Source organism: Eptatretus burgeri, chromosome 17 (genome assembly GCF_056783735.1).
Source record: "Eptatretus burgeri isolate ZD-2024b chromosome 17, Ebu_testis_v1, whole genome shotgun sequence".
Classification (NCBI taxonomy): domain Eukaryota; kingdom Metazoa; phylum Chordata; class Myxini; order Myxiniformes; family Myxinidae; genus Eptatretus; species Eptatretus burgeri.
In genome coordinates this window covers 55,628,141-55,654,795 of record NC_140977.1, presented here as the reverse complement: position 1 = coordinate 55,654,795, position 26,655 = coordinate 55,628,141, and the positions used below count along the sequence as shown (strand labels likewise).

Sequence of the window (26,655 nt, the reverse complement as noted above, 5' to 3'; positions counted from 1 at the left end):
TTCTTGAAATGTTCAGGAAGTGGTTCATCCCATCCAAGCTCAGCTTCAGCATTGTCAGGTAAGGTTATGTGATGCAGCAACATCTTTCCCGTAACAAGTGCTGAGAAACCGAAGGGGTCATAAATGCTGTTGACTGCAGAAAGAACTCCACCCTTGGTGAATGACTTGTCTATGTTTGGAACAGTAAAGATGATGGTATCAGTTTCCAAATCCCATGACACTCCAAGTAACCACTGAACAGGTAGCGGTTCAGCACCAAGGTCAAGGTCACGTGAATCCTTAGCATGCTCACTGTCTAGAAAATGAGCCATCACTTCCATGCTGTTGGAAGCGATTTTGTGCAGACAGATTCACAGTCTACAACATCGCCTTGGTACGAGTCAGGACTATGGCTTCAACAAAGGCAGGTAAACTAACCAAACAATCATCAACATTGAAGTTCCTTTCCACATAATGGCTTGCGTCGCACCCGTATTTTTCTTCACCATTTGACACAGTTTTACGTTATCCATAGGCAGCAGTGGCAGGACTAGGACTGTTCCAAAATATGTGCACCTTCATATGAAATTTGGAGATGTCCGCTTTGGGGTCATTATTGTTAAACCAAAGAAATCGCAGAAAGCCTCGGTGATCCTCACGCACATCGAAACAATAGAGCATCTGCTCTACGTCAGCCATAATGGCGATGGGTTCCTGTCTGAAGCATACTGATACGCCGAAGAGACTATCGACGAGGTCTGGACCAGGAGGTAGTACCTTATTTGGTGAGACATCATGATAGGTAGCACTGCTGTCGAACACCACACAAACATTCAGGTTTGCATGGATGGAAGAGAGAAAAATGAGGAAGATACCATCGTGGTCGTTTTGCCTCTGTTACTGGTTCAAGAGGCTCAGCATGTCCTTTGGAAAAAGAGTTTAGCCATGAAGTCGACGTACTGCTGTTTAAAGGGCTGGTTTCTTATCCCGAAGCTTGTAAAGGGACTTTAAGTGGTTAATTGCAAGGGATGGATTGTCTGGAAGTTTTACATCATCTCTGAAGGGTAACGGAGCCACCCAATTGCCATTGTCATTCCTGATGAATCCATCCACCATCATCGCGAGAAAATGGTTGTCTTCTATGGAGCGACCTGGCTTATCATCATTCCTTGTTTGCTGATAGACGCCACTGCCAACCCTGTCGTGGAAGGCTCTGTGGTCGCAGGATCTTCCGAAGAGCTGACCCGAAGGTATGTGACAATGTTGAAGAATGACGTGACACGATTAGGGCATTGCAAGCAGACTGATTGTCTTCCATTGTCGACAACGTGGGTACGATAAGCCTTCACTCGCTCAGGGCTTTGAACGTCATCGAGACATAAATCACCAATTACCACCCGTCCAAGGTCCATACGACGTGCCCAGGTGATCCATTACGAGATTCTCTGACATTAAGCAGCTGAGGAGCATCTCGTCCAATTCACAGCAAGATGTATGCTTCTGGGTCAGGTTTGGGAAACATTTCAGCGATAGGACGTACACGCAAGTGAAGCCTTGCGACCCCCGGTGTTGGAATCTTAGAGGAATTACCTCTAAGATTAGAGGAATTACAAGGAATTACGATGGAATCTTAGAGGAATTACAAGGAATAGCATTACACTCGGTTAGCTTCGGAAGTGGCAGGTGGACGATTCCATCGAAAGATTCGATGATCAGATCCCTGACACGCCCACCAATGGCTGCCATAGTTCCAAAGCAGGTTTGGTGTTCATAGGGGAATAGATTAATTATTTAACACGTTGAAGTAGTCAAAGAGTTTGCTGCGGCCCAGAGAACGATTTAACTGGTCATCCAACACAGCATAAGTTTTCAGAAAGTTTTCAGGATTACCAGCGATGAATACCGTCACACAGATTTTGGAACAAGACCTTCCTCTGGATTCACGACAATCACAAATGCCCATACACCTGCGAATCACCAAGGGTTGCTCCTCACCATGCTTTTGAAGTCTATCCGATACTCTCTCTGTGTTCGGCAGGGAGGTAATTTATCAGAAACTTTTTGAACTGTTGAGGGCAGCACAACTGGCATGATGAAGTACAGAGCAATGACGGGTGCTGTCACACTGAGAACAACATAATTTTACTTGACACTCCTTGGCTGAATGGTTAGTTGACAGAGCACATCCATTGGTTAAGAAAGATGAGTCTGGATTGTAATGTTTTTGCTTTGAATATTCTGTAATGTGCAAGAGGATGTTTGGTCCTGTGAATAGGGTAGAATTGTTGCGGATCCTTCCATTCGACGAGTGTGCTGATTTTCAGAAGGTGGCGCGACTGCTGCGGTCGGTTGCTCGACAATATGTGGCAGCAATTCACTCATGACCTGGGTGGTTTACTCTGACCCTGAGACGAGCGTCATTAGTGAAGGCAGAAGTTCTGTTCTTCATGGTGAGTGGAGCTTTCACCTTAGTCACTGAAGAACATGATCCATCATCATATCCTGAGGAAACAATCAGACTGAGGTCATTTTGAATCTTTGCACTGTGTTGAATGAAGGATGCGAGCATCGAAAATGGCAGAAAAGTGACATTGTTGGTTTCTTTAAACATAAAGGCCTCCATCCTCCAACAATCCACAAGGTGAGGTGGAAGCTTCGCTATGATTGGTTTGAGGAACAGATATATCCAAAGCTGCAAATCCGGGAAAGGAACAATCGTTTTTGGCAGCCTCTATTTCCTCGATGGTGTCGCTGAACTTCTGCAAAGTTTTGTGGTCATGAGGAGAGAATTTGAGCAAAAGTTCTCGCTTGTTTAGCAATGATTCAGCCTGGTGTTGGCTTAGTAGTTAGGGTTGCTGGCTTGGGATCTTAGGGTACTGAGTTTGAACCCCGTTGGCCACTGAATTAACACCAGGTGGGGTTGACTCAGCCTGTCATCCTTCTGAGGTCGGTGAAATGATTACCAGTGTACTGGTATAGGGGCACAGCATTAGCGGCATAGTCATGCCCCAACAAAATTATAGCTACCCGGCAGCCAAACGCAAGAAAAAGCAATGATCGTGCAACTGCTTCATCACTGCCGAATCTTTCTTGAACGAGATTCCAGACCTGCTCCAAACTGACATCAGGGTTAGAAATGAAGACTTGGTGAAGACACTCTGAGTGCTTTGGATTCTGAACCATCAGCCATTTGTTGATCCAAGAGGTAAACTGTTCATCAGATGCGAGTGGTACTCCTCCGATGATGTTCTGGAAGGCCGCACACCATGTCCTGAATTTCTCAGGCTTATCGTCAAACAGAAAAATCTTATTTGAAACAAAGTCTCGACTCGATAGATAGTTTACATAGCCCTGCATGACAGGCATCATTATTGGCATGACTGATGACTTGACGGATGCCAATAGCAAAATGCGTCATAATGTATTTACGTATTTACGATATATAGTGTATTTACGAAATTACAATACGATAAATGGAATAATCTTTAAATAGTAACGTGAACTTTTCGAAACTTTAAAGCAAATGTCCGAATATATTTAAAAGTTCATGATAGACGCTCTCAAAAGGCACCGTCAATGTGAGGATGTGTACATGTGCTCAGTATTTAAGGAGATCCGGATCTTGTATATACAAGAGCCAAGTCCAAGAGATTAAGGTTTTGTCTTCACAAGAAGAACAAGAACAAGAACAAGAACAAGAACAAGAAGAAGAACAAGAAGAAGAAGAAGAACAAGAAGAAGAAGAACAACGCCGAGCTCTCTATGAGCAGCGTTCGCTACGTGAGACGCTGCTAAAAATTGAAAACAAAACACAAGAGAGAGAACCTATTCGATAAGGTTGAGAATGCCGATTCAAAGAAATCAAACTCTGCCACAGAAACAAGTTCACTTTCTCAAGCGAGGATTGAAAGCACTTTCACCCCGGTATGCTGCCTTACCTCGCCTCACCCCCACCCGACTCGTTTCCCCCCCCCTCTTCCTCCTCATCCAAAGTCTCTCCCAATATTTCCATCAGCAGGTGTGTGTGTGTGTGTGTGTGTGTGTGTGTGTGTGTGTGTGTGTGTGTGTGTGTGTGTGTGTGTGTGTGTGTGTGTGTGTGTGTGTGTGTGTGTGTGTGTGTGTATACACAAACACACACAAGGTGCTTCAAAAAAATGTTAACACTTCCTTGCATTTGACTGAAATGGCAACGAGATTGACTTCATGGAGCAAAGAAGAAAGGTTGCTGCGTGATGAATGTCTTTCAGTCACCCACAGTGGTTCGCAACAAATACAGAGAACATTTCAACTGCGATCCACCCTCGAGATTGACCATTTATCCCATAGAAGTGTTAACATTTTATGAAGCACCCTGTATGTGTGGATGTACATGTGTGTGTGTATATATATATATATATATATATATATATATATATATATATATATATATATATATATATATATATATATATATATATATATATATATATATATATATATATATATATATATATATATATATATATATATATATATATATATATATATATATATATGGGGCTGCAAAAGTAGGTATACAGTAATGAAAAACAAAACGTGCACACAAAACGGATTTTATTGATTATACAAGCATATCAATAATAACATACCAATAATAAACATATTAAATCCCTCAAATGTTCTAACCCTAACTATTATAATACTGGTATAATCCTTACTGTATACCTACTTTTGCAGCCCCCTGTATATATATATATATATATATATATATATATATATATATATATATATATATATATATATATATATATATATATATATATATATATATATATATATATATATATATATGAGAAAGAGAGAAAGAAAGAAAGAAAGAATGTAAGAAAGAAATAAAGAGAATGAGAGAGTGTGAGAGTGAGACAGATGCAGACAGATGATAGAGAGACAAACACAGATATATTATAGAGATATATAGAGACAGACATAGACAGATATATGATAGAGATAGACATAGACAGATACAGAGACAGACACAGATAGATGTAGAGAGATCGACAAAAGGACGAGGGGGTACCACACATACCGGCTTGCACACTCGTCTCCACCTTGAAGTGCAGTACCGACCGGTCGGAGCACGATACCGAGTGCGCATGCTGCGTGGGAGACGGCACTCTCTCGTTGGCAGAACAGGCCTGCTGCTGCCAGCGTTCTTTGCTCTCTGCCATACCTGTGTGTCAACACGCATCTGTCGGATCACCCACCTGGCTCGGCTATAGGGCCTCGTCAGAAAGTAATGCACTGACAGGCACACCGATTAGACCCTTTACTCCTCGGTTCACTTTCTTCACCATTGGAGGAAGAAAGAGTAGAAAAGAAAACACCTTTACGTCACGCCTCGTATAATATGGCATTAAAGAACACTCATTGCTTTCTGCGGGTAATTAGGCTGTCAAAGCCGAGTGGGTGGTTGTCACTGAGGCTTTTGTTTTATTATTTTTTTTTGTTTTATTTGTCCTCTCCCTCCCCCTTCCCTCTCCCTCTCCCTCTCCCTCTCCCTCTCCCTCTCCCTCAACCAATAATTGTTGCATTTTATCATTTCGGTTTTCACATTTCACTGTTGGTCAGGGATTACAGCAACAACAACACAAAAGACCAAATTGTACAAACGAAAGTTCATGCTTGTACAATTGGCAGGAAGGACCCATCACTTTCCCATTGCAAACAGGTCAGTAGTGTAGTCTCTCTATGTCCTTCCACCTCCTTTCTGGTCTTGCACCCTCTGCCCTCTCTGTGCTTTGTCCTCCCCCCACCCCCCAACCGACCCCCCCAGATTTCTGCAGAGCGCACGTGGTCAACCATCAACCCCTTTCAGGTGAAACTCAAAATCCTGGATCAATGCTCACCTCCACTCATTTGTTCCTCTTTTGTCCCGCTTGTGGAACCAACTTCCATATCCTCTTCAATCTCCGTTCAGGTCTTCAAGACAGCTGTTCACCATCATCTGAGATCGTCCTCGAGCCAAAATCAGGTCAGGTCAGGTATGGGAGCATGCACCAGAGCAGCACGTCGCTGAGTCCACTTTCCGTCGGTACTCCAGGGGCCTCCGTCTGGCCATCCCCCAGGAAGATGCCTGGCCCATCCCCATCTCCTTGAGATGCCGATCAACCTGCTGCAACCACAAGGCACGCGGTAAGCCCATTGGCCTCCTCCACTCACGAGACTCCCTCGCTGAGAGAATCTGGTGAGCAAGATCAGCGTCAGGAAAACGAGCCACATGTCCATACAGCCGCAGCTGACGCTCACGGACTATGCAGGTAACAAATCTCATTCGAGTCTCTCTCAGCAACCGCTCGTTGGACACAAAGTCCGACCAGCAATAGTCAAGGATTCTCCGAAGAGACCTGGTACCAAAGGAACTAAGTCTCCATCTCAGATTCCTGGTCAAATTTCAAGTATCACATCCGTAGCACAAGACTGGAAGCACCAAGGACCTGAAGACTTGAACTTTCGTCCTCCCGCATAGGTACCGCTAGCGCCACACCCCATGGTCCAGTGAATCCATGACCCAGACGTTGATTGACCTCTGACTCACAGCCGGCAGAGACATGAATATCACTGCCAAGGTAAGTGAATCTCTCCACGGCTTCAACATCCTCACCACAAACAGGCAGAGACAGGACAGCAGCATCCTGGATCTTATGTCATTATGTCAAGATGTCATTGAAAGCCTGGATCTTAGTTTTGACCCAGGAAACCCATAATCCCAGCGGCTCAGACTCCTCATTCAGCACCTCGAGGGCCCCCAAAAGGATATCTAAAGTCTCTGCAAAGATGACTGCATCATCTGCGAAATCAAGGTCAGAGATCTTGACATTCCCAAATGATGCACCGCAGCTTGATCTCTCCAACATCCTCCCTCAAATCCAGTCCATACAAGTGCTGAAAAGTGTGGGGGGGGGGTAGTACACACCCCTGATGAACTCCAGAAACAACTGGAAATAAGTCAGTCAGAGATGGTACCACCACATCTCACAGCACTCTCAGTACCAGAGTAGAGTTCAGACATCAGATCGATCCGTTTTGGTGGCACCCCACCAAGACCAAGAATTCTCCAGAGGGCATACCAATTCACCGAATCGAACGCTTTACAGAGATCATCATAGGTTGCAAGCAGCCCCTGCCAAAACTCTCGTCTGCGTTGGGTGTGGATCCGAAGAGCAAGGATACGGTCAATCGTTGACCTCTTTGGTGTAAAGCCTGACTGCACTGGACGCTGGTGCTCAAGCAGATGGTGGCGAAACCCATCAATAATTATCCGAGCAAAGACCTTGCCCGGCACTAAGAGCAGCGTCACCCCTCAGTAGTTGTTGCAGTCTTGGCGATCACCCTTCCCTTTCCAGAGAGGGACAACAAGGGCCCTCATCCAGTCAGTTGGGATGATGCTTGTGTTCCAAGCAGAGCACAGAACTGCATGCAACGACACGAGTGCAGCATTTCCACCAGCCTTGAGAAGTTCAGCATGGATGCCACAGATCCCTGGAGCTTTACCCCATTTCAACCGGTTCACCACAGCCTGTGTTTCCACAAGCAAAGGTGGACCACAGTTGATTTGAGGGTCAGCAACAGGGATTGTAACACCCTTGACGTCCAACTCGACAGCTATGGGATCAGCCTGGTACAACCGCTCAAAGTAACCTGCCGAGCGGGCCTTCACTTCGGACTCCTCTGTCAAGAGCCTACCACCCTCTGCTCCAACTGCAGTCTACCAAGGGATGGGCTTGGATGAACGGAATGCACAAATTCCCCTGTAAGCAGGACGAGAATCCATTGACCACAGGTGATGCTCAACCTCCTCACAGATTCTTCGCACATAGGCCTCCTTGTCCACCACTAGCGCATGTACAGTTTTACGCCTCAGCTCTCTGAACAGCTCAGCTCTGCCATTCAGCCTGGCCCTGCGACTCTGGTCAATGGTATCCAGTGTCCCGAGACACAAAATTCTTCTTTGCCCTACGGTGAGTTCCAAGACATCCACCGGCAACATCAAGGATGGTGGTCTTGAAAGCACTCCACACCTCTTCAGAACCGCCCAAAACACCCAGACTCCTCAAATCTCCACTCAGCCTGTTAGCAAACTCCTCAGCTCCCCTCTCATCCTTGAGCTTGCCAACATCCAGCCTCGGCTGGGATGGTACCATTGTCCTGGATTTAAGCTGAAACTTTGGAGTTGCTACAACAAGCCGGTGGTCAGCATTGAGGAACTGAGCACTCCGGTAGACCCTGCAGTTCTGGATCATCCTCCAGCAACCATCAACAAGGACATGGTCAATCTCCTTTGCCACCGCCAGCGTTGGAATACCAAGTCCAGCGATGAGCTTGTGGGTGCTGAAACCATGAACTGGCTACCCCAAGTCCATGACTTCTTGCAAAGTCAAGGAACTTAGTACTATTCTGGTTCATAGTTCCTGACCCATGGGGACCAACACACATCTCATAACCATCACTTTCAGTTCCAGTCAATGCATTGAAATCCCCCAAGACTAGAAGTGTATCTCGTCTGGGGCACTGATCAACCACAGACTTGAGCGTGGCGTAGAACGCATCCTTCACGGTGAGATCACTCGCCTCAGTCGGAGCATAAACAGAGACCAGGGAAATGACACCTGAGGAGTGACGAATCCTTAGTCTCATAATACACTCGTTGACCGGTGTTACCTCAATATTATCATTGGGGTCAGCTTATTGAACACAGCTACAGCAACTCCTTGGGAATGGTAACCATCAGAGCGACCAGACCAATAGTAGGTGTAACCACCCACCATTATCTCGCCGCAATCCGGTCTCCGAACCTCAGAGAGTGCTGCAATACCGATGTCCAAACGCTTGAGCTCAGATGATAAGAGACAGGTGATCATCCTCTCTTAAGGTTAGGACATTCCAGGCACCCACCCAAAGGGACTGCCTCAGGTTAACCCAAGGAGACCGCCGTCTGGTGGACGACACCTCAGCACCACTCCGACACACTCCCGCAATCTGACCCGGGAATGTTACCCCGTGGTTTCCCTCCTATCATCAAAGATTGGGGGTCCCGAAGGCTTTGCCCCAATCCCGTCATCTGGTGAGCTGCCCTGCAAAGGGAAGCTGTCCAGGAGGTACTCCCACGGAGTGGGTTTTCAGATTTCTTTGTGTTTTTCTGTTTTGCGGAATGAATGGTTTTACGGTGGCCGGAGTGCAAATCCTGCCACCAACCTCCTAATAAGAAGTAACCCAACTGCAGGAGGACGTCCGCAGACACAGTTGGGCACTAGATATGGATGGCCGTTGGCTCACAAGGAGCTCCTCCGCCCTTTGACAGGTTTTGTTTTTAATCCTGCTGGGTGTCCATATCCAAACACCCCCCTCACCAAAAAAGCTGGTGGGGGAGACAGTTTAGTCGCCGACAACCCGACCATGGAACAGGTTAGTACTGGTTTACATGGTACCTGTAGCAAGTCACAGATCTAATCTGGCCTGACCTGACAATAATCACAGATTTCATCCTGTTTGCAGGATATCTCAAAAAGAACCAAAATCATGATCTATTAAATGCCCGTAAACCTTCCCCAGGCCCACCTCTTTCCAAATTTACAGTTTTTCCTTCCTGAGTGTTTGCTTCTGTATCCATCTTGTTGACCCCACTTGCCCTCCCTTTCCCACACTCTATTTATCCAAGTCTCCCTCTGTTTTGTCCCTCAACGCTGCTGTTAGTGTGTTTCACTCCCTCCCTTTATGCTGGTCATTACTTACACCACCGAAGGTGGAAGGAGGTTATGTTTTCACCCGTTTGTTTGTCTGTCTGTCAGTTTGCAGGATATCTCAAAAAGTTGTGGACTGATGAAAACATCCAAAAAGTTGTGGATGAAACTTTGTGGACAGGTTGGGTGTGTGACCACGACGAATCGATTCGATTTTGGTGAAGATCCAAATCCAGATCTGCATGCGAGAATCATTTAATTTTTTAAGTGATTCTTCACCATTGAGAGATGGGGCCAAAAACAATGTATCGCATAATATTAAAAAATATATATATATTGGGCCCGATATGTTCTACTGGATCAGGCGTTGCGTGGCGGAGGTTTGCGCTCTACCGAGTGCCCTTCAGGTTTTGTTCTGTTATGTTCTGATCTGTCCGATGTTCGATCTCCTCCACGTGCCTCGACAATGAGAACACATCGAACGAGAAGGGCACTTGGTGGAGCACAAACCTTCGCAACGTAATGCCTGACGCACGAGAACATATCGGGCCCAATACATTTTTGAGATATCATGCAATACAGTACTATACCGTTTTTTGCCCCATCTCTCAATGGTGAGGAATCACTTCAAAAATTAAATAATCCTCGTATCCAGATTCGGATCTTCACCAAAATCGAACCAATTCGTCCAAGTCACACACCCAACGTGCCCACCAAGTTTCATCCGAATCCGTGCACAACTTTTTGAGATATCCTGCACACAAACAGACAAACAAACAGAGAGAGAGAGAGAGAGGGGTGAAAACATAACTTCCTTCCACCTTCGGTGGTGGAGGTAAAAAAGGAAGAACAAGAGAGATCAAGAATGTCATGAAAAACATTGATTGGCACAAGATTTGTGAGTTGTCCACATGAAACGGTCATGCTTTCATTTCGCATCATGCACAACTCTCTCACATAATCAAATGACTTTTCCTCGAGAATAATATTTCATTGAGGGCCGGACAACCCAGTAAGAAATCATATTCCGATGAAGCTGACGCAGGGAAGTACATAAATAATTAATGCAAAGAGTTTAATTTTTTCTAATTATTTTTTAAAGGCATATTGGGTGTGAAATCGCTCGGTCCAGGAATCAATGCGATGTCACGTCGTCAGTCGGAAAATGCCAAGTATATGGACAGGTGTACAATGTTAGAGGGGAACTGATCGCACCAATGATCATGCACTCGCTCACCTAAACTAACCTTAACCACACGTTCAAAACAACAGAGGGGCACAGCAAGTTCAGAAAGCAAGCAATTAGACACCGCTTGAACAAGAACAGCATTACCTGGAGGAAGCTTCATGTGATAAAAAACAAAACAAGCTGCTCACATTGATCCTGTCCGAATCTCAATGTCGGCTGGAAGGCACCAAGGATGCAACAAGGTGGAAGAAAATGAAGGAAATTAAGGAAATGAAGGAAAAGGGATAGGGAAGGTATGGGTAAATGGAAATTATCTACATATGATGGAGCAAGTGCACGTATGTGTATGCATGTTCTACTCTTCCAAGAGGATTTGACCGAGGAAGCTGAAACTTTCAGGTATTAACGAGGCCCCTGGAGTTGTGCACGTGCACGTTTCGTTTGATTCCAGCAAGTTTTGAAAAATATTTTTCGCCAAACTTGGCATTTTCTTCCTTTTTTGGGGGGAGGAGGGGGTGGATGCAATTGGAATAATTGCCATTGGGGGTTATTTTTGTTTTCAGGATCTGTTGCCCAGACACCGCCCAAATAAAGGGATGTGTCAGAAAAACGTATTGCACACGTTGAACAAGTTCGCCCGTAGGGAGAGGGTGCTTGTAATGGGAGTAATGATCGTTTAATCGTGAAATAAATCCTGCAGGGATTGCTACATATTGCTGACACAAGGGGGAGGGAAGGCGCATCAGAAACAAACTGAAGGAAGAGGGAGGATAAGGATAAGAAAGAAGAGGGTAAAGCAAAGAAGATGAATCAGTAAAAAGGAGGTGCGAAGGTAATGTGGGTTTACAAAACAGATTTCGAGAGAGGAGAGGAGAGGGGACGTTGCAGTCATCATTTGGATGAACCCAGAAAGGGAGCGGATTCAAGATGATGATTAATAATAAATTAAAACAGACCAATCATAATTCATGCCTGGTGTTGGTTTAATGGTTAGGGCAGCGGGCTTTGGATCCCAGGGTCTTGAGTTCAAATCCCACTCAGCTGATGAATTAATACCAGGTGGGGTTAACTTTGCCTGTCATCCTTCCGAGGATGGCAAAAAGAGTGCCAGCATGCTGGTCTCCTGTGTCGGGGTGGCGACCCGTCCAGGATTGTGCCCAATAGCCAAGGAGACTGCTTAGGCAGCACCAACGCTCTGCACAGAGTATGGTCCCAATGGATGGATGGATGGAATCATAATTCATTGTTCGTTTTTGAACTGCTCAAGCCTCACGATCTCAGGTCCAAGTGCGAATTTCGTTTCACGGTTCCCGATCCAGCTATTGACCGGACGGACATCACCGCACGCTTGTCCGGTCTAGTTCTCGTTCAAAGATGTGCATTCGGAGCTGGTGGAATGCACAACACCTTCGGACAAACGTCCAGGAGCATCGTGCAAGAGCGTTCCACTGGCCATTAAACCCGCCATGTGTAGATATAACACGAAGGTGGGAACGCGCATGCTATCATGTCGCCGAGGGACAGGTAAAAGGGTGAGCAGGTGAGCGGACGTGAAGGGCGACAAGCAAGAACAGAATGAACTGAAACACCTGGAATCTGTTGCAAAAGAACAAAAATAATTGTGAGAGTTGTACTGTATATGGAGTGTTTGTTATTGCGGGGGTGTGGGAGAGGAAGGGAGTAAACATGAGTGCAGTGATTGGGGGGGAGGGGGGGTAAAATGATGAGGGCAGTGATGAGAAAAAGCAAGATTACGAATGGAGAGAGAAGCAATCAACGTTGAAGAATCACCAAAACACGAGTGGTTCACACAGGACATTTCACTGGGAATATAAGAGGTTGAAAGTTGTAACAAATTCTTTGTGAGGATTAGTGCTCCCGAGACGCCTCGACTGACGAGGGTAGAGGAGGGAGTGGGGCAAGTGGGGCAAAAAAAAAAAAAAAAAAAAAAACTGTACCCTACCCATCGGCGAGGACAATTACAGCCATTCAGAGCACCCATTTGAGCCAAATTATACCATAATGGCGCTTCACCCCAAGGGACTCACCTAACGGGCACTTTGTTTCTCACCAACCACTTGCTCTCCGACTCACAAAGCTATGTCAGTGAGAGTAGGAATTTTAAACACCTGCCCCCCACCCATCCCCCTCCACTGTAATGATCCCAGTGAGCCACGTCAATATCGCACACCATCATCCCAACTGCCCACAGTCTTTCCTTCCACAGAGCCTCACGACCAACACAACCATCCTGCCCACAAAATATCACCGCACACAAAGCCTCACCACCCTCTCACACATTGTTATTACCTGCTGAGCTTCAATACCACACACACACACCTTCACTGCACGCTGAGCCATGCCACTCACTGACACACACCACATCTTTATCACCACAGAGCCTCGTGGCTCACTTGCAACCCCTTACCATCCGTTGAACCGCACCAATGGCTGCACAACTTTGCTACCCACCCCGCCACATGAGCACCCTTTTTTGCCCCACCCCTCCCCGATACTCTCTGCTAGCACCCCCACACCTCAAAGCCCACTTTCACCCAACGCTGCACCACCCACACAGTCCCAAACAAGATTGCACACCCCCCACCCCCATCTCCATCCCTCCACCCACCCCAAAGAGCCAAACTGCCCATTCACACTCTCACTGCATGCACACACACCCCATTGACACTCACCTCACGTAGGTGCCTTCTCCCAACCTGCATCCCCACCCTATCAACCCCTCCTTGACCCAATCAACAAACTACATCACATACATCGAAACCCTCCCCAGGACAGAGCACCTTACCGACTGGTCGCACACCGAACCTCCACTGCCCACCACTCGCTCCCACAAATTTCACTCCCCCTCCCGAGGAGGGTTTTTAAAATCCCAACCAAAACTCTCAAACACCCAGGTAACACACCAGGGTCCCTCCCAAGGAGGGTTTTTAAAATCCCAACCAAAACTCTCAAACGCCCAGGTAACACACCAGGGTCCCTCCCAAGGAGGGTTTTTAAAATCCCAACCAAAACTCTCAAACACCCAGGTAACACACCAGGGTCCCTCCCAAGGAGGGTTTTTAAAATCCCAACCAAAACTCTCAAACACCCAGGTAGCACACCAGGGTGCCTCTTGAGGAGGATTTTGAAAATCCCAACCAAAACTCTCAAACACAGAGGTGACACACCAGGGTCCCTCCCAAGGAGGGTTTTTAAAATCCCAACCAAAACTCTCAAACACCGAGGTAGCACACCAGGGTTCCTCCAGAGGACGGTTTTGAAAATCCCAACCAAAACTCTCAAACACCCAGGTAGCACACCAGGGTGCCTCTTGAGGATTTTGAAAATCCCAACCAAAACTCTCAAACACGGAGGTGACACACCAGGGTGTCTCTTGAGGAGGGTTTTTAAAATCCCAACCAAAACTCTCAAACACCGAGGTAACACACCAGGGTCGCTCCCAAGGAGGGTTTTTAAAATCCCAACCCAAACTCTCGAACACCCAGGAAGCACACCATGGTTCCTCCAGAGGACGGTTTTGAAAATCCCAACCAAAACTCTCAAACACCCTGGTAACACACCAGGGTCCCTCCCAAGGAGGGTTTTTAAAATCCAACCAAAACTCTCAAACACCCAGGTAGCACACCAAGGTGCCTCTTAAGGATTTTGAAAATCCCAACCAAAACTCTCAAACACAGAGGTGACACACAAGGGTCCCTCCCAAGGAGGGTTTTTAAAAATCCCAACCAAAACTCTCAAACACCAAGGTAACACACCAGGGTCCCTCCCGATGAGGGTTTTTAAAATCCCAACCAAAACTCTCAAACACCGAGGTAACACACCAGGGTCCCTCCCGAGGATGGGTTTTTAAAAATCCCAACGAAAACTCTCAAACACCTTGGTAACACACCAGGGTCCCTCCCGAGGAGGGTTTTTCAAAATCCCAACTAAAACTCTCAAACACCGAGGTTACACACCAGGTTCCCTCCCGAGGATGGGTTTTTAAAAATCCCAACGAAAACTCTCAAACACCTTGGTAACACACCAGGGTCCCTCCCGAGGAGGGTTTTTTAAAATCCCAACCAAAACTCTCAAACACCGAGGTAACACACCAGGGTCCCTCCCGAGGATGGGTTTTTAAAAATCCCAACGAAAACTCTCAAACACCGAGGTAACACACCAGGGTCCCTCCCGAGGAGGGTTTAAAAAAAAAATCTAAACTAAAACTCTCAAACACCTTGGTAACACACCAGGGTCCCTCCCGAGGAGGGTTTTTAAAAATCCCAACTAAAACTCTCAAACACCGAGGTTACACACCAGGTTCCCTCCTGAGGAGGGTTTTTAAAATCCCAACTAAAACTCTCAAACACCGAGGTTACACACCAGGTTCCCTCCTGAGGAGGGTTTTTAAAATCCCAACCAAAACTCTCAAACACCGAGGTAACACACCAGGGTCCCTCCTGAGGAGGGTTTTTAAAATCCCAACTAAAACTCTCAAACACCTTGGTAACACACCAGGGTCCCTCCCGAGGAGGGTTTTTAAAATCCCAACCAAAACTCTCAAACACCGAGGTAACACACCAGGGTCCCTCCTGAGGAGGATTTTTAAAATCCCAACCAAAACTCTCAAACACCGAGGTTACACACCAGGTTCCCTCCTGAGGAGGGTTTTTAAAATCCCAACTAAAACTCTCAAACACCTTGGTAACACACCAGGGTCCCTCCCGAGGAGGGTTTTTAAAATCCCAACCAAAACTCTCAAACACCGAGGTAACACACCAGGGTCCCTCCTGAGGAGGATTTTTAAAATCCCAACCAAAACTCTCAAACACCGAGGTAACACACCAGGGTCCCTCCCGAGGAGGGTTTAAAAAAAAAATCTAAACTAAAACTCTCAAACACCTTGGTAACACACCAGGGTCCCTCCCGAGGAGGGTTTTTAAAAATCCCAACTAAAACTCTCAAACACCGAGGTTACACACCAGGTTCCCTCCTGAGGAGGGTTTTTAAAATCCCAACTAAAACTCTCAAACACCGAGGTTACACACCAGGTTCCCTCCTGAGGAGGGTTTTTAAAATCCCAACCAAAACTCTCAAACACCGAGGTAACACACCAGGGTCCCTCCTGAGGAGGGTTTTTAAAATCCCAACTAAAACTCTCAAACACCGAGGTAACACACCAGGGTCCCTCCCGAGGATGGGTTTTTAAAAATCCCAACGAAAACTCTCAAACACCGAGGTTACACACCAGGGTCCCTCCCGAGGAGGGTTTTTAAAAATCCCAACTAAAACTCTCAAACACCGAGGTAACACACCAGGGTCCCTCCTGAGGAGGGTTTTTAAAAATCCCAACTAAAACTCTCAAACACCGAGGTAACACACCAGGGTCCCTCCCGAGGAGGGTTTTTTAAATCCCAACCAAAATTCTCAAACACCGAGGTTACACACCAGGGTCCCTCCCAAGGAGGGTTTTTAAAAATCCCAACCAAAACTCTCAAACACCAAGGTAACACACCAGGGTCCCTCCCGATGAGGGTTTTTAAAATCCCAACCAAAACTCTCAAACACCGAGGTAACACACCAGGGTCCCTCCCGAGGATGGGTTTTTAAAAATCCCAACGAAAACTCTCAAACACCTTGGTAACACACCAGGGTCCCTCCCGAGGATGGGTTTTTAAAAATCCCAACGAAAACTCTCAAACACCGAGGTTACACACCAGGTTCCCTCCTGAGGAGGGTTTTTAAAATCCCAACCAAAACTCTTCAACACCTTGGTAACACACCAGGGTCCCTCCTGAGGATGGGTTTTTAAAATCCCAACCAAAACTCTCAAACACCGAGGTAACACACCAGGGTCCCTCCCGAGGAGGGTTTTTAAAAATCCCAACTAAAACTCTCAAACACCGAGGTTACACACCAGGTTCCCTCCTGAGGAGGGTTTTTAAAATCCCAACTAAAACTCTCAAACACCTTGGTAACACACCAGGGTCCCTCCCGAGGAGGGTTTTTAAAAATCCCAACTAAAACTCTCAAACACCGAGGTAACACACCAGGTTCCCTCCTGAGGAGGGTTTTTAAAATCCCAACTAAAACTCTCAAACACCGAGGTTACACACCAGGTTCCCTCCTGAGGAGGGTTTTTAAAATCCCAACTAAAACTCTCAAACACCGAGGTTACACACCAGGTTCCCTCCTGAGGAGGGTTTTTAAAATCCCAACCAAAACTCTCAAACACCGAGGTAACACACCAGGGTCCCTCCTGAGGAGGGTTTTTAAAATCCCAACCAAAACTCTTCAACACCTTGGTAACACACCAGGGTCCCTCCTGAGGATGGGTTTTTAAAATCCCAACCAAAACTCTCAAACACTGAGGTAACACACCAGGGTCCCTCCCGATGAGGATTTTTAAAATCCCAACCAAAACTCTCAAACACCGAGGTAACACACCAGGGTCCCTCCCGATGAGGATTTTTAAAATCCCAACCAAAACTCTCAAACACCGAGGTAACACACCAGGGTCCCTCCTGAGGAGGGTTTTTAAAATCCCAACTAAAACTCTCAAACACCTTGGTAACACACCAGGGTCCCTCCCGAGGAGGGTTTTTAAAAATCCCAACTAAAACTCTCAAACACCGAGGTTACACACCAGGTTCCCTCCTGAGGAGGGTTTTTAAAATCCCAACCAAAACTCTCAAACACCGAGGTAACACACCAGGGTCCCTCCTGAGGAGGGTTTTTAAAATCCCAACCAAAACTCTCAAACACCCAGGTAACACACCAGGGTCCCTCCCGAGGAGGGTTTTAAAATCCCAACCAAAACTCTCAAACACCGAGGTAACACACCAGGGTCCCTCCTGAGGAGGGTTTTAAAATCCCAACCAAAACTCTCAAACACCTTGGTAACACACCAGGGTCCCTCCCGAGGAGGGTTTTAAAATCCCAACTAAAACTCTCAAACACCGAGGTTAACACACCAGGGTTCCCCCCTGAGGAGGGTTTTTAAAATCCCAACCAAAACTCTCAAACACCGAGGTAACACACCAGGGTACCTACTGAGGAGGGTTTTAAAATCCCAACCAAAACTCTCAAACACCGAGGTAACACACCAGGGTCCCTCCCGAGGAGGGTTTTTAAAAATCCCAACTAAAACTCTCAAACACCGAGGTAACACACCAGGTTCCCTCCTGAGGAGGGTTTTTAAAATCCCAACTAAAACTCTCAAACACCGAGGTTACACACCAGGTTCCCTCCTGAGGAGGGTTTTTAAAATCCCAACTAAAACTCTCAAACACCGAGGTTACACACCAGGTTCCCTCCTGAGGAGGTGTTTTAAAATCCCAACCAAAACTCTCAAACACCGAGGTAACACACCAGGGTCCCTCCTGAGGAGGGTTTTTAAAATCCCAACCAAAACTCTTAAACACCTTGGTAACACACCAGGGTCCCTCCTGAGGATGGGTTTTTAAAATCCCAACCAAAACTCTCAAACACTGAGGTAACACACCAGGGTCCCTCCCGATGAGGGTTTTTAAAATCCCAACCAAAACTCTCAAACACCAAGGTAACACACCAGGGTCCCTCCCGATGAGGGTTTTTAAAATCCCAACCAAAACTCTCAAACACCGAGGTAACACACCAGGGTCCCTCCCGAGGATGGGTTTTTAAAAATCCCAACGAAAACTCTCAAACACCTTGGTAACACACCAGGGTCCCTCCCGAGGAGGGTTTTTTAAAATCCCAACTAAAACTCTCAAACACCGAGGTTACACACCAGGTTCCCTCCTGAGGAGGGTTTTTAAAATCCCAACCAAAACTCTCAAACACCGAGGTAACACACCAGGGTCCCTCCCGAGGAGGGTTTTTAAAATCCCAACCAAAACTCTCAAACACCTTGGTAACACACCAGGTTCCCTCCCGAGGAGGGTTTTTAAAAATCCCAACTAAAACTCTCAAACACCTTGGTAACACACCAGGGTCCCTCCCGAGGAGGGTTTTTAAAATCCCAACTAAAACTCTCAAACACCGAGGTTACACACCAGGTTCCCTCCTGAGGAGGGTTTTTAAAATCCCAACTAAAACTCTCAAACACCGAGGTTACACACCAGGTTCCCTCCTGAGGAGGGTTTTTAAAATCCCAACCAAAACTCTCAAACACCGAGGTAACACACCAGGGTCCCTCCCGAGGAGGGTTTTTAAAATCCCAACTAAAACTCTCAAACACCGAGGTAACACACCAGGGTCCCTCCTGAGGAGGGTTTTTAAAAATCCCAACTAAAACTCTCAAACACCGAGGTTACACACCAGGTTCCCTCCTGAGGAGGGTTTTTAAAATCCCAACTAAAACTCTCAAACACCTTGGTAACACACCAGGGTCCCTCCCGAGGAGGGTTTTTAAAATCCCAACCAAAACTCTCAAACACCGAGGTAACACACCAGGGTCCCTCCTGAGGAGGATTTTTAAAATCCCAACCAAAACTCTCAAACACCGAGGTAACACACCAGGGTCCCTCCCGAGGAGGGTTTTTAAAAATCCCAACTAAAACTCTCAAACACCGAGGTTACACACCAGGTTCCCTCCTGAGGAGGGTTTTTAAAATCCCAACTAAAACTCTCAAACACCGAGGTTACACACCAGGTTCCCTCCTGAGGAGGGTTTTTAAAATCCCAACTAAAACTCTCAAACACCGAGGTAACACACCAGGATCCCTACCGAGGAGGGTTTTTAAAATCCCAACCAAAACTCTCAAACACCGAGGTAACACACCAGGGTCCCTCCCGAGGATGGGTTTTTAAAATCCCAACCAAATCTCTCAAACACCGAGGTTACACACCAGGGTCCCTCCCGAGGAGGGTTTTTAAAAATGCTAACTAAAACTCTCAAACACCGAGGTAACACACCAGGGTCCCTCCTGAGGAGGGTTTTTAAAATCCCAACTAAAACTCTCAAACACCGAGGTAACACACCAGGGTCCCTCCCGAGGAGGGTTTTTTAAATCCCAACCAAAATTCTCAAACACCGAGGTTACACACCAGGGTCCCTCCCAAGGAGGGTTTTTTAAAATCCCAACCAAAACTCTCAAACACCAAGGTAACACACCAGGGTCCCTCCCGATGAGGGTTTTTAAAATCCCAACCAAAACTCTCAAACACCGAGGTAACACACCAGGGTCCCTCCCGAGGATGGGTTTTTTAAAATGCCAACGAAAACTCTCAAACACCTTGGTAACACACCAGGGTCCCTCCCGAGGATGGGTTTTCAAAAATCCCAACGAAAACTCTCAAACACCGAGGTTACACACCAGGTTCCCTCCTGAGGAGGGTTTTTAAAATCCCAACCAAAACTCTTCAACACCTTGGTAACACACCAGGGTCCCTCCTGAGGATGGGTTTTTAAAATCCCAACCAAAACTCTCAAACACCGAGGTAACACACCAGGGTCCCTCCCGAGGAGGGTTTTTAAAATCCCAACTAAAACTCTCAAACACCTTGGTAACACACCAGGGTCCCTCCCGAGGAGGGTTTTTAAAAATCCCAACTAAAACTCTCAAACACCGAGGTTACACACCAGGTTCCCTCCTGAGGAGGGTTTTTAAAATCCCAACTAAAACTCTCAAACACCTTGGTAACACACCAGGGTCCCTCCCGAGGAGGGTTTTTAAAAATCCCAACTAAAACTCTCAAACACCGAGGTAACACACCAGGTTCCCTCCTGAGGAGGGTTTTAAAATCCCAACTAAAACTCTCAAACACCGAGGTTACACACCAGGTTCCCTCCTGAGGAGGGTTTTAAAATCCCAACTAAAACTCTCAAACACCGAGGTTACACACCAGGTTCCCTCCTGAGGAGGGTTTTAAAATCCCAACCAAAACTCTCAAACACCGAGGTAACACACCAGGGTCCCTCCTGAGGAGGGTTTTTAAAATCCCAACCAAAACTCTTCAACACCTTGGTAACACACCAGGGTCCCTCCTGAGGATGGGTTTTTAAAATCCCAACCAAAACTCTCAAACACTGAGGTAACACACCAGGGTCCCTCCCGATGAGGATTTTTAAAATCCCAACCAAAACTCTCAAACACCGAGGTAACACACCAGGGTCCCTCCCGATGAGGGTTTTTAAAATCCCAACCAAAATTCTCAAACACCGAGGTTACACACCAGGGTCCCTCCCAAGGAGGGTTTTTAAAAATCCCAACCAAAACTCTCAAACACCAAGGTAACACACCAGGGTCCCTCCCGATGAGGGTTTTTAAAATCCCAACCAAAACTCTCAAACACCGAGGTAACACACCAGGGTCCCTCCCGAGGATGGGTTTTAAAAATCCCAACGAAAACTCTCAAACACCTTGGTAACACACCAGGGTCCCTCCCGAGGATGGGTTTTTTAAAATCCCAACGAAAACTCTCAAACACCGAGGTTACACACCAGGTTCCCTCCTGAGGAGGGTTTTTAAAATCCCAACCAAAACTCTTCAACACCTTGGTAACACACCAGGGTCCCTCCTGAGGATGGGTTTTTAAAATCCCAACCAAAACTCTCAAACACCGAGGTAACACACCAGGGTCCCTCCCGAGGAGGGTTTTTAAAATCCCAACTAAAACTCTCAAACACCTTGGTAACACACCAGGGTCCCTCCCGAGGAGGGTTTTTAAAAATCCCAACTAAAACTCTCAAACACCGAGGTTACACACCAGGTTCCCTCCTGAGGAGGGTTTTTAAAATCCCAACTAAAACTCTCAAACACCGAGGTAACACACCAGGTTCCCTCCTGAGGAGGGTTTTTAAAATCCCAACTAAAACTCTCAAACACCTTGGTAACACACCAGGGTCCCTCCCGAGGAGGGTTTTTAAAAATCCCAACTAAAACTCTCAAACACCGAGGTAACACACCAGGTTCCCTCCTGAGGAGGGTTTTTAAAATCCCAACTAAAACTCTCAAACACCGAGGTTACACACCAGGTTCCCTCCTGAGGAGGGTTTTTAAAATCCCAACTAAAACTCTCAAACACCGAGGTTACACACCAGGTTCCCTCCTGAGGAGGGTTTTTAAAATCCCAACCAAAACTCTCAAACACCGAGGTAACACACCAGGGTCCCTCCTGAGGAGGGTTTTTAAAATCCCAACCAAAACTCTTCAACACCTTGGTAACACACCAGGGTCCCTCCTGAGGATGGGTTTTTAAAATCCCAACCAAAACTCTCAAACACTGAGGTAACACACCAGGGTCCCTCCCGATGAGGGTTTTTTCAAATCCCAACCAAAACTCTCAAACACCGAGGTAACACACCAGGGTCCCTCCCGAGGATGGGTTTTTAAAAATCCCAACGAAAACTCTCAAACACCTTGGTAACACACCAGGGTCCCTCCCGAGGAGGGTTTTTTAAAATCCCAACTAAAACTCTCAAACACCGAGGTTACACACCAGGTTCCCTCCTGAGGAGGGTTTTTAAAATCCCAACTAAAACTCTCAAACACCGAGGTTACACACCAGGTTCCCTCCTGAGGAGGGTTTTTAAAATCCCAACCAAAACTCTCAAACACCGAGGTAACACACCAGGGTCCCTCCCGAGGAGGGTTTAAAAAAAAAATCTAAACTAAAACTCTCAAACACCTTGGTAACACACCAGGGTCCCTCCCGAGGAGGGTTTTTAAAAATCCCAACTAAAACTCTCAAACACCGAGGTTACACACCAGGTTCCCTCCTGAGGAGGGTTTTAAAATCCCAACTAAAACTCTCAAACACCGAGGTTACACACCAGGTTCCCTCCTGAGGAGGGTTTTTAAAATCCCAACTAAAACTCTCAAACACCGAGGTTACACACCAGGTTCCCTCCTGAGGAGGGTTTTTAAAATCCCAACCAAAACTCTCAAACACCGAGGTAACACACCAGGGTCCCTCCTGAGGAGGGTTTTTAAAATCCCAACTAAAACTCTCAAACACCTTGGTAACACACCAGGGTCCCTCCCGAGGAGGGTTTTTAAAATCCCAACTAAAACTCTCAAACACCGAGGTAACACACCAGGGTCCCTCCTGAGGAGGGTTTTTAAAAATCCCAACTAAAACTCTCAAACACCGAGGTTACACACCAGGTTCCCTCCTGAGGAGGGTTTTTAAAATCCCAACTAAAACTCTCAAACACCTTGGTAACACACCAGGGTCCCTCCCGAGGAGGGTTTTTAAAATCCCAACCAAAACTCTCAAACACCGAGGTAACACACCAGGGTCCCTCCTGAGGAGGATTTTTAAAATCCCAACCAAAACTCTCAAACACCGAGGTAACACACCAGGGTCCCTCCCGAGGAGGGTTTAAAAAAAAAATCTAAACTAAAACTCTCAAACACCTTGGTAACACACCAGGGTCCCTCCCGAGGAGGGTTTTTAAAAATCCCAACTAAAACTCTCAAACACCGAGGTTACACACCAGGTTCCCTCCTGAGGAGGGTTTTTAAAATCCCAACTAAAACTCTCAAACACCGAGGTTACACACCAGGTTCCCTCCTGAGGAGGGTTTTTAAAATCCCAACTAAAACTCTCAAACACCGAGGTAACACACCAGGATCCCTACCGAGGAGGGTTTTTAAAATCCCAACCAAAACTCTCAAACACCGAGGTAACACACCAGGGTCCCTCCCGAGGATGGGTTTTTAAAATCCCAACCAAATCTCTCAAACACCGAGGTTACACACCAGGGTCCCTCCCGAGGAGGGTTTTTAAAAATCCCAACTAAAACTCTCAAACACCGAGGTAACACACCAGGGTCCCTCCTGAGGAGGGTTTTTAAAAATCCCAACTAAAACTCTCAAACACCGAGGTAACACACCAGGGTCCCTCCCGAGGAGGGTTTTTTAAATCCCAACCAAAATTCTCAAACACCGAGGTTACACACCAGGGTCCCTCCCAAGGAGGGTTTTTAAAAATCCCAACCAAAACTCTCAAACACCAAGGTAACACACCAGGGTCCCTCCCGATGAGGGTTTTTAAAATCCCAACCAAAACTCTCAAACACCGAGGTAACACACCAGGGTCCCTCCCGATGAGGGTTTTTAAAATCCCAACCAAAACTCTCAAACACCGAGGTAACACACCAGGGTCCCTCCCGAGGATGGGTTTTTAAAAATCCCAACGAAAACTCTCAAACACCTTGGTAACACACCAGGGTCCCTCCCGAGGATGGGTTTTTAAAAATCCCAACGAAAACTCTCAAACACCGAGGTTACACACCAGGTTCCCTCCTGAGGAGGGTTTTTAAAATCCCAACCAAAACTCTTCAACACCTTGGTAACACACCAGGGTCCCTCCTGAGGATGGGTTTTTAAAATCCCAACCAAAACTCTCAAACACCGAGGTAACACACCAGGGTCCCTCCCGAGGAGGGTTTTTAAAAATCCCAACTAAAACTCTCAAACACCTTGGTAACACACCAGGGTCCCTCCCGAGGAGGGTTTTTAAAAATCCCAACTAAAACTCTCAAACACCGAGGTTACACACCAGGTTCCCTCCTGAGGAGGGTTTTTAAAAATCCCAACCAAAATTCTCAAACACCGAGGTTACACACCAGGGTCCCTCCCAAGGAGGGTTTTAAAAATCCCAACTAAAACTCTCAAACACCGAGGTAACACACCAGGTTCCCTCCTGAGGAGGGTTTTAAAATCCCAACTAAAACTCTCAAACACCGAGGTTACACACCAGGTTCCCTCCTGAGGAGGGTTTTAAAATCCCAACTAAAACTCTCAAACACCGAGGTTACACACCAGGTTCCCTCCTGAGGAGGGTTTTAAAATCCCAACTAAAACTCTCAAACACCGAGGTTACACACCAGGTTCCCTCCTGAGGAGGGTTTTTAAAATCCCAACCAAAACTCTCAAACACCGAGGTAACACACCAGGGTCCCTCCTGAGGAGGGTTTTTAAAATCCCAACCAAAACTCTTCAACACCTTGGTAACACACCAGGGTCCCTCCTGAGGATGGGTTTTTAAAATCCCAACCAAAACTCTCAAACACTGAGGTAACACACCAGGGTCCCTCCCGATGAGGATTTTTAAAATCCCAACCAAAACTCTCAAACACCGAGGTAACACACCAGGGTCCCTCCCGATGAGGGTTTTTTCAAATCCCAACCAAAACTCTCAAACACCGAGGTAACACACCAGGGTCCCTCCCGAGGATGGGTTTTTAAAATCCCAACGAAAACTCTCAAACACCTTGGTAACACACCAGGGTCCCTCCCGAGGAGGGTTTTTTAAAATCCCAACTAAAACTCTCAAACACCGAGGTTACACACCAGGTTCCCTCCTGAGGAGGGTTTTTAAAATCCCAACTAAAACTCTCAAACACCGAGGTTACACACCAGGTTCCCTCCTGAGGAGGGTTTTTAAAATCCCAACTAAAACTCTCAAACACCGAGGTTACACACCAGGTTCCCTCCTGAGGAGGGTTTTAAAATCCCAACCAAAACTCTCAAACACCGAGGTAACACACCAGGGTCCCTCCTGAGGAGGGTTTTTAAAATCCCAACTAAAACTCTCAAACACCTTGGTAACACACCAGGGTCCCTCCCGAGGAGGGTTTTTAAAATCCCAACTAAAACTCTCAAACACCGAGGTAACACACCAGGGTCCCTCCTGAGGAGGGTTTTTAAAAATCCCAACTAAAACTCTCAAACACCGAGGTTACACACCAGGTTCCCTCCTGAGGAGGGTTTTTAAAATCCCAACTAAAACTCTCAAACACCTTGGTAACACACCAGGGTCCCTCCCGAGGAGGGTTTTTAAAATCCCAACCAAAACTCTCAAACACCGAGGTAACACACCAGGGTCCCTCCTGAGGAGGATTTTTAAAATCCCAACCAAAACTCTCAAACACCGAGGTAACACACCAGGGTCCCTCCCGAGGAGGGTTTAAAAAAAAAATCTAAACTAAAACTCTCAAACACCTTGGTAACACACCAGGGTCCCTCCCGAGGAGGGTTTTTAAAAATCCCAACTAAAACTCTCAAACACCGAGGTTACACACCAGGTTCCCTCCTGAGGAGGGTTTTTAAAATCCCAACCAAAACTCTCAAACACCGAGGTAACACACCAGGGTCCCTCCTGAGGAGGGTTTTTAAAATCCCAACCAAAACTCTCAAACACCGAGGTAACACACCAGGGTCCCTCCTGAGGAGGGTTTTTAAAATCCCAACTAAAACTCTCAAACACCGAGGTAACACACCAGGATCCCTACCGAGGAGGGTTTTTAAAATCCCACCCAAAACTCTCAAACACCGAGGTAACACACCAGGGTCCCTCCCGAGGATGGGTTTTTAAAATCCCAACCAAATCTCTCAAACACCGAGGTTACACACCAGGGTCCCTCCCGAGGAGGGTTTTTAAAAATCCCAACTAAAACTCTCAAACACCGAGGTAACACACCAGGGTCCCTCCTGAGGAGGGTTTTTAAAAATCCCAACTAAAACTCTCAAACACCGAGGTAACACACCAGGGTCCCTCCCGAGGAGGGTTTTTTAAATCCCAACCAAAATTCTCAAACACCGAGGTAACACACCAGGTTCCCTCCTGAGGAGGGTTTTTAAAATCCCAACTAAAACTCTCAAACACCGAGGTTACACACCAGGTTCCCTCCTGAGGAGGGTTTTTAAAATCCCAACTAAAACTCTCAAACACCGAGGTTACACACCAGGTTCCCTCCTGAGGAGGGTTTTTAAAATCCCAACCAAAACTCTCAAACACCGAGGTAACACACCAGGGTCCCTCCTGAGGAGGGTTTTT

General features: G+C 46.6%; 1 protein-coding gene across 5 annotated transcripts in view; it reads right to left on the bottom strand.

The window, feature by feature from the left end:
- The window catches only part of LOC147010166 (uncharacterized), a 99,097-nt gene that overhangs the window by 62,314 nt on the left and 10,128 nt on the right, over window positions 1-26,655 (bottom strand). For 2 of the 5 annotated variants that reach the window (XM_085862511.1, XM_085862513.1), the window contains one exon: window positions 5,045-5,188. The exons of 2 other annotated variants lie outside the window; for them this stretch is intronic. In XM_085862511.1, coding sequence (XP_085718637.1) covers window positions 5,045-5,186 — 142 coding nt within the window. In that variant the 5' untranslated portion in view covers window positions 5,187-5,188. Of the gene's footprint in view, window positions 1-5,044; window positions 5,189-5,864; window positions 6,131-26,655 lie in introns of those variants that run through there. One more of the 5 variants, XM_085862510.1, reaches the window with a different exon arrangement.